The sequence below is a fragment of the Protomyctophum bolini genome (genome assembly GCF_963924005.1).
Source record: "Protomyctophum bolini genome assembly, chromosome: 12".
Classification (NCBI taxonomy): domain Eukaryota; kingdom Metazoa; phylum Chordata; class Actinopteri; order Myctophiformes; family Myctophidae; genus Protomyctophum; species Protomyctophum bolini.
In genome coordinates, this window is record NC_137873.1 from 14,302,467 (window position 1) to 14,311,542 (window position 9,076).

Genomic DNA, 9,076 nt, shown 5'->3' on the forward strand with positions numbered 1-9,076 from the left:
CTTGAAGAAGTGTGACATCAAACCACCAGCACTGGAGTTCCTGGCTGTTGATCGCCACACCTGGAGCTCTACCTGCCACCAGGAAATGACTCGTTTTCAGGGGAAGCTCACAGAGAGGAGAGTACAGCGGAGGCACCAACATGCCAAAGGTCCACCGACCACCACTGCTGCCTTCCCCTGCCCCTCCTGTGACAGTCTGCGGATCACGCATCGGTCTGAACAGCCACCTGGCTATGCACAGATGAGAGACACAACATAGGCTAAATAAATTATATTTGAAGCAACGTCATCATCGACATCGATGGACTGCCATAAGCAAGTAAGCAAGTGTGTGTGACTGTGTGACTGTGTGTGTGTGTGTGTGTGTGTGTGTGTGTGTGTGTGTGTGTGTGTGTGTGTGCGTGTGCGTGCGTGCGTGAAAGTTCAGTTTCTTGTGTAGTGTTTGTGCTGAGTAAAATAGGTAGGACTAGGCTACAAAAGACACTGTATACTCTCTACAAAAGGTTAGTGCTGGAAAGTACATTTACTCAAACTACAGCAGTATTTATTTATATATTTTCCCCCCATGTCATGAACTAAGATTTTACTTTGTCATTGTGAGAGGGACGGTGACTGATTTAAGCAGCCACAACCAGCTCTGTTCTAGTTTGACTCAGGCCAGGTGTGACTGCTTAAGTTCTCAGAACCCAAGAATATGTTTTTGTCACTGGCTTACATTTGTCCACCATTCTATGCTGTTGATGTGGTACCATATTAGGAGAGATAGCAGGAAATGTTGATGAAAAAACAATTCTTCTACATTCTGTAATTGTGTAGACTTATAAATTAAGTAACGCAGATGTATACATTAACACTTGAGAGCTTAAAATGAAACCAAATGGTCCATTTGGTTTCATTTTACACACTCTCAAGAGAACAAGATCTACAAGGGTTCATTTTTCATTACCAACCACATGGTAGCTACAGTATAAGACAGCAAACAGCCAAAATCCCTTCCCCAGTCTGACGCCCAGCCTGCTCTGCCACCATGCCTGCACACCTCTCTGGCAAATGGATACTGGAAACCAGCGACAGATTTGAGGATTATCTAAAAGCATTAAGTACGTTTTGTTTGTTTGTTTGTTTGTTTGTTTGTTTGTTGTTGCTTGTTTGGTTTTATGGTTTGGGGTTATTTGTGTTTTTGCTTTTTAATGTGGACTTTGAATGTGTTACATTGCAGTTAGCAATAGTTGATAATGTTATGTTGTAGTTGTTATTATTAAATCTGGGATTTTGTCTTTGTCAAATCTTTGAATAGCCTATAAAGAGAACAACTACAATCTTTGCTTCTCGGGTGTCTGGCTTGAACCGAATGTTTTGAGATGGAGGTCTGTAGGACTATGCAGCCAAATGCATACAATTTGGGGGTCCACATGTAGAGGTTTTACCACCACTGATATAGCAACATAGTTCTTTTTTATTTTATTTTTCATAAAACTGATTTAGAAGATATCTAAACTAAGATATCAGCATTAATACAGTTCACAGCTTCAGCCATTATATCGTGTAGCAATTCTCCTCTTTTTTAGATGGATTTGTTTAAAATTTCTCCAAAGTCGCACACACTATAGAATCCGGTAGCTTCCTCCAAAATGTAACAAATGATTGACTTAATGTCCAACACATTTGGTAACAATTTGTCATTACATCAGCTTTTATGTTCATTTAGATACATAACAGATTGTGGACAGATTGTTGTTGCATGATACGTGTTTAAAAATAAAATAAAATGACTTAAAACCAGTGGTGGAAGTACTAATATATATTTTATATCTATATAGTGTATTAAATGTATCAATACCACAATGTAGAAATACTCTGTTATAAGTAAAGCTTATAAGTAAAAGCATTTTGGCAACAAGGTATACATTATAAGTAAGTAGGCCTACTCAAAATATCTAATTTCAACAAGTTTAATAATATTATGTATAAACAATCTTTTGAAAATAGCAGATCTATATTACAATGCGTCACTTTGCAAGCTTGTAGATCGGCTATTTTCAAGTAGCCAAAATATAGAGGGCTGGTTATACGTTTTAGCTAAGTTTATTTAAGTATATTTGCCTCTGAGATGTTGTGGAGTATAAGTGAAAGTAATGAATGTTGTACTGAAGTACAGTAGGCTACTTGAGTAAATGCACTTAGTTACTTTCCACCACTGCTCCCTCTGTACACGGCATGCAGATATCGATTTTGCCACACGGAAAATCGCCATGTCACTGTCCCAGACGAAAGTGATCACCCAGGACGGAGACAGGAAGTTCCACTTCAAAACGCAGAGCACACTCCGGAGCTACGAGCTGGCCTTCACTGTAGGGGAGGAGTTCGAGGAGGTGACCAAGGCACTGGACAACAGGAAGGTCAAGGTATGGAGGTGCTTCTTAACCCCACACTATTCACTGTAGGGGAGGAGTTCGAGGAGGTGACCAAGGCACTGGACAACATGAAGGTCAAGGTATGGAGGTGTTTCTTAACCCCACACTATTCACTGTAGGGGAGGAGTTCGAGGAGGTGACCATGGGCACTGGACAACAGGAAGGTCAAGGTATGGAGGTGCTTCTTAACCCCACACTATTCACTGTAGGGGAGGAGTTCGAGGAGGTGACCAAGGCACTGGACAACATGAAGGTCAAGGTATGGAGGTGTTTCTTAACCCCACACTATTCACTGTAGGGGAGGAGTTCGAGGAGGTGACCAAGGCACTGGACAACATGAAGGTCAAGGTATGGAGGTGTTTCTTAACCCCACACTATTCACTGTAGGGGAGGAGTTCGAGGAGGTGACCATGGGCACTGGACAACAGGAAGGTCAAGGTATGGAGGTGCTTCTTAACCCCACACTATTCACTGTAGGGGAGGAGTTCGAGGAGGTGACCAAGGCACAACATGAAGGTCAAGGTATGGAGGTGTTTCTTAACCCCACACTATTCACTGTAGGGGAGGAGTTCGAGGAGGTGACCAAGGCACAACATGAAGGTCAAGGTATGGAGGTGTTTCTTAACCCCACACTATTCACTGTAGGGGAGGAGTTCGAGGAGGTGACCAAGGCACTGGACAACATGAAGGTCAAGGTATGGAGGTGTTTCTTAACCCCACACTATTCACTGTAGGGGAGGAGTTCGAGGAGGTGACCAAGGCACTGGGCATCAGGAAGGTCAAGGATGGAGGTGCTACATAACCCCACTATAGGGCATACAAGGGCAACGTCCGGCCTGGGGGTCACATGCAGCCCCCACCTTCACTTAACGTGGCCTGCAGGTTAATATCCGAATATTGATATATTTATTTCAGCTGTTACAATTCCAGCAAACATGAGTTTAATTGCTTCAGTCTATAGTAACTGAATGACTAGTATTATAACTTTATTGTCTTTTTTATATCCCATACATAAGTAACTAGAAAAAATGCCCCTCTGGGCACAGGTCTCCACCAGAATAATAGCGTTTGGACAAAATTTGTAGGAGTAATATATGAAAAGTCTAACAGATCTGTGTTGAACGCATAACTATAGATCATGTAGTGAATACCGATTTGCGTGATGTATGGATAAAATCTGTAAGAGTAATGTAAAGATGTGTTTAGCTAAACATTGGCCTCATGATGGCTCTATATAACAGGCAGATGTGGAAAATGCAGGGCCAAGGTTTTTCCTTGGCCTCTAGAGAGTGTACATACAAAGTTGTACACAGATCGGTGCAGTTATAGCTGAAAACATAAATTGGCCTGTTATACCACCACCACAAGGCTGATTTTTATTATTTTGTTAAGTGTCATTTCTTCCTCTGCCTAGTGGGAATGTGTTCAAGATTTTTTTCCAAATGGACTAATCCTGCAAACTTTGGAAGGCAATCTTAGCCAAGCGGGAAAGCAGACTTGTGTGATGTTTGGATCTTTTGAGATGCGACCACCCAAAAGAATCACATTTGATTCACACACACACGCACACATATACGCACGCACACACGCATGCATGTGTGTTCGCGAACAGCTTCCATTTGAAGTTTTCAGGAGGTGTATAGTAACAGGCTCTCGTACAGCGATTGTGACACAGACACACATAACGAGGCCAAGGTCAGTGAAGACACTGACCTTGTGGTCAGTGTGGAGAATGTCTGCCCCAGACTTCACCCATTTTCAACCCTATCTTTTCATAATTGGTCCTCTTCTTTTTCTTCTATTTTATTTCATCGTCAAATGTGTGGGTAATTGGTCCCAGTGTTAATTTTGACAGCAAGCTTAGTCATTTTGAATTAAAAAAAAACATTTAGTTTTAGTAATATTTCAGTCATCTGTAATGTTTTAGTTTTAGTCTAGTTTTAGTTGACTACATATCATAAGATGTTAGTAGACTAAATCTGCAGTTTTTTAATTTTTCTTGTATTTTTCTACACTTGGTTGCATGCTCTACATCAGAGTAGTGGGGGTCCCTGTTTCACCTCTCTCAGCTGAGGGGTCCTTTGTACATCAGAGTAGTGGGGGTCCCTGTTTCACCTCTCTCAGCTGAGGGGTCCTTTGGTTGCATGCTCTACATCAGAGTAGTGGGGGTCCCTGTTTCACCTCTCTCAGCTGAGGGGTCCTTTGCTCTACATCAGAGTAGTGGGGGTCCCTGTTTCACCTCTCTCAGCTGAGGGGTCCTTTGTGGTGTAGTGGGGGTCCCTGTTTCACCTCTCTCAGTTGAGGGGTCCTTTACATCAGAGTAGTGGGGGTCCCCGTTTCACCTCTCTCAGCTGAGGGGTCCTTTACATCAGAGTAGTGGGGGTCCCTGTTTCACCTCTCTCAGCTGAGGGGTCCTTTGTACATCAGAGTAGTGGGGGTCCCTGTTTCACCTCTCTCAGCTGAGGGGTCCTTTGCTCTACATCAGAGTAGTGGGGGTCCCTGTTTCACCTCTCTCAGCTGAGGGGTCCTTTGTACATCAGAGTAGTGGGGGTCCCTGTTTCACCTCTCTCAGCTGAGGGGTCCTTTGTACATCAGAGTAGTGGGGGTCCCTGTTTCACCTCTCTCAGCTGAGGGGTCCTTTGTACATCAGAGTAGTGGGGGTCCCTGTTTCACCTCTCTCAGCTGAGGGGTCCTTTGTACATCAGAGTAGTGGGGGTCCCTGTTTCACCTCTCTCAGCTGAGGGGTCCTTTGTACATCAGAGTAGTGGGGGTCCCTGTTTCACCTCTCTCAGCTGAGGGGTCCTTTGGTTGCATGCTCTACATCAGAGTAGTGGGGGTCCCTGTTTCACCTCTCTCAGCTGAGGGGTCCTTTGCCTGATCAACACTGAAGACACCGATATAAAGTATAAGAAAAAAGTAGAATTGTCAGGGAGTTGCAGGAGACTGGCAATGATGTGGACGACTAAATGCAGAGCTTTAAAAGGTTACAAATTGAACCCCAGAGGATACAGATGTAACCAAAATGGTCCCCACGCAGTGTTTTGGCTAAGCATTTCTCTTTCCCATGTGAACAGTGTGCAGGTGTCCTCCCTATCAGCTTGTTGAACTTCTGCTAGGACACTTCATTCAGACATAATTATGCATAATAATGACAGCTGAACGACTGAACCAATTCAGTCATTACAATGAGACCATGCATTAAGTAGCAATGAATGATGTACATCAATTATCAATCAGGAAAATACTAAATTGTAGTGCCATGTTGCACCAATAAAATAAAATCTAATCAAAACAAAAGTTTGAAATCCTGTTTGAAATTACCAAACCTGCATGCCTACTTTATGTCACCATGGTAGGCAGGTGTCTTATAATGAACATTAGTGAGGAGTCAGGACCAATTATATGAACATACTGTAGGTTGATGCTGGGTAGAAATGTTCCTTTAATTGACTAGCTTTGTTAAAATAAGTTAAACTGTTTTAGAGTGTATAGGCTATAGCTTTCACCATTCAGGACCTTTCGTGCAATACAATTGTCCATTATGGAACTAAATGGACCTGCAAGGATCCATTTGGTTCCATTTGTACACTGTCAGAGTTATGACCCATAATGGTCCATTTGCTTATGACTACATTTGAAGAGTTACAGGAAAAAAAGTTACCGGAAAACGGTCAATTTGGTTCCATTTGCACGCACTCTCATACTTCCATTTGTAGGCCTATACTCTCAGAGTTACAGATCGGAAAGGGTCCATTTGGTTAGAAATAGAAACTCTCAATCATTTAGCAGTGAGTCCTGCCCACCCATTTTTAGACATTATAAAAAAAAATACCACAAACTATCTGTACCATTTATCATTTATTGAGAAATGTAGACCCACCTGAACAGCATTTACCATCAGTGCTGTTAACCCCCTCATACATATAGTCCTGCCCACACTAGTGGGGCAGGCTAGAACCGGCCCTGATTCCTCAATTGGTCACATATTTGGTCAGGTCAACGATTTCACCGTAACAGCGCCTGCTGTGTCTGTCTTCTCCACCTATGCAGAGCCTGGTGAGGTGGGAGGGAGACAAGCTGGTGTGCAGCCAGCGAGGTGAGAAGATGAACCGTGGCTGGAAGCACTGGCTGCATGGAGACAGACTACACCTGGTGGGTGGAAAAGGAACTAAGTACATTTAGGTTACTCAAGTACAGTATGTAATATTAAAGGAGAATTTCAGATTAGCCGTTTTCTTACTGTAATCAGATTTTATCATCATCCTAGAACGAGTGGTACAGGTGGAAAAACAATCATAACACCATTGCTCTGAGCGTGCACTGTAGGGTTTTGCGGTATTGCTTTATTGCTCTCTGGAAAATGTATTATTATTATTTTCATAATAACTATACTCTCCACAGTGTTATGTCTTTATTTCACAGAATCAGAGAGAGAGAGGGAGAGAAAGAGAGAGAGAGAGAGAGAGGGAGATAGATAGATCATCAATTTTCAAAAATAGCAGATCTACAAGCGCATAGCACGGCACAAAGTGATGCTGTTTTAATGGATTGAAGGTAGGGTACGTTTGTTCAGTCACATGAGTCAATTTGCTATATTTATCAGCTTCATCTTTACTGTTCCAGTTCCAATTTTGTTTGCACATTTATTTGTCATCACTTCCATTTATTTGTCATCACTTCCATTCCTCTGTATAGAGCGTCGCTGTCCCGCCGCCTCGAGAGACCCGGAAAAGAAATCCCCGTTCATTTTCCTCATAGACTTTTCAGAAAGTATTTATTTAAAGACGTTTACGCCGCTTTTACGACTCTTTTTTGGGCTGAACAAATAATTAGAAAGAAGAAGAAAACACCTTTCTTTTGTTTTTCTTCTTTGTAATTATTTGTTTGGTCCAAAATATTGTGTTTGTTGTCATGATTTGTCACAACAAGAGTTGGCTTTGTACGACTATAAGGTCTTGAAATAAATACGTTTTGAAATGCATTGGAAACTATTTCCTGGGCCTGAAAGGGGGCAGGACAGCGACGCTCTATACTGTCTGAGTTCTCTATCGTGATTGATTGGACACGATAAAATACAATGCATTTTCTGTTTGATAAAGAGCTGGAGAGACATGTACACTGTTACTGAACAAACACTATAGCAATGAGTACTATAAAAAAATAGAGCTAATAAACACTTATTTTAACCAACGAAAATCACTTAGCTTTGATAAAAAAGAATTAGGTACTTTTACTTTACTTGGGAACGGCCATTTTCAATGCTTCTACTCCACTACATCTCAGAGACAAATATTTTGTACTTTGGCTATTCAGAAATAGCCAATCTACAAGCTCACAACACGTTTACAATGGATTCTTGTTGACGATCAACAAGGATGAGAAAAAAATTATCCTAAAAAGTCTCGTTTTAAAATAATAATAATAATAATCGTTTTAAAATGATTGTTTTTAAATGATTATTTAGTTTGCAAATCTACATTCTGAATATCTTCCTTTTTTGAACCATTGTATATTTGAAGAATTTAATGTGACTCATGGTTTGTTGTTCACAGGAACTGAGCTGTGAGGATGCACTTTGTCTTCAAGTGTTTAAGAGGATAGAATGAGGGCCTGAACAGACCAATATGCTCCTGTTTGAAGCCCACTCCCAGCTTGAATCCAGTGGTGGAAAGTAACTGAGTACATTTACTCAACTACTCTACTTAAGTACAATTTTGAGTTTTTCAAGGCAAATATTGTATTTTTTACTAAACTTATTTGAAAACTTTAATTACTAGTTACTTTGTAGATTGTGATTATTACAACGTTGATTATTATCAGACCTATACATATAACTTTGGCAATTGGAAAAGGATTTCAAAGTATTTTTTACACACTGTATAAATAAATACAATAATTCTGCATAAAGAATACTTCACTTTTGCTACTTAAAGTACATTTTGATGGCAATACTTTTGTACTTTTACTTAAGTAAATTTTGAAAAACGTATTTGAAAATGAATGTTATCGGCTATCTTTGGCTTATGGGGATAACATGTTTTACTCTTAATATCATACTAAACTGGGTGTTTAACATGTTTTACTCTTAATATCATACTAAACTGGGTGTTTAGTTATTAAGATTGAAGGTCAATAATTATTCCATAAAAGTGGGTGTTTTACGGCGAAGCTCTCTCTGTCTGTCTTTGTCTTGGTTTCAATAAATGGTACATCACACTCAGAGGAAATCTCTCTCTGCCTGCGTTCTTCATCTGATGCTTTGATGCAAGGTTTTCACTACTCTACACTACAGTTTGCTTTAGTTTAGAGAACTCCATTCTTCTCTATAGTTTAGTGGTGTCTTTGTTCGTTCAGATACGACAGTACTTAATTTTAAATTGTGTACACATTGTTTTGTTTGAGTCCAGGTTGCAGATCTGGGATCAGTGGGATGTCGATCTGGGATGTTCCCGGTCTCACAGTTTGGGCGACTAGACAGAGACAGTTTTTAGGTGGTTTGACCGACAGTTTGAGGATCCAATGGAGTAGGCTATAGCAGGTTTAGCCAAAATCATTTACAAAAATATATTTTCATTAGTTCAATATTTGTAAAACCCACAAACCCAAACACAGGGTGTTCAATAGCACTAATTCATATTAAAAACATTGACAAATGGAGTTTG

At 40.7% G+C, this 9,076-nt stretch overlaps 1 protein-coding gene across 1 annotated transcript; it reads left to right on the forward strand.

Moving 5' to 3' along the window:
• Nucleotides 1-1,027: 1,027 nt before the first annotated feature.
• Nucleotides 1,028-8,020, forward strand: LOC308325316 (retinol-binding protein 2-like; the record flags this gene model as incomplete). Its single annotated transcript, XM_080777805.1, has 4 exons — nucleotides 1,028-1,100; nucleotides 2,224-2,405; nucleotides 6,465-6,566; nucleotides 7,967-8,020. 4 exons carry the CDS (start codon nucleotides 1,028-1,030, stop codon nucleotides 8,018-8,020), a joined length of 411 nt encoding a protein of 136 aa, XP_080633931.1.
• Between the last annotated feature and the right edge of the window lie 1,056 nt (nucleotides 8,021-9,076).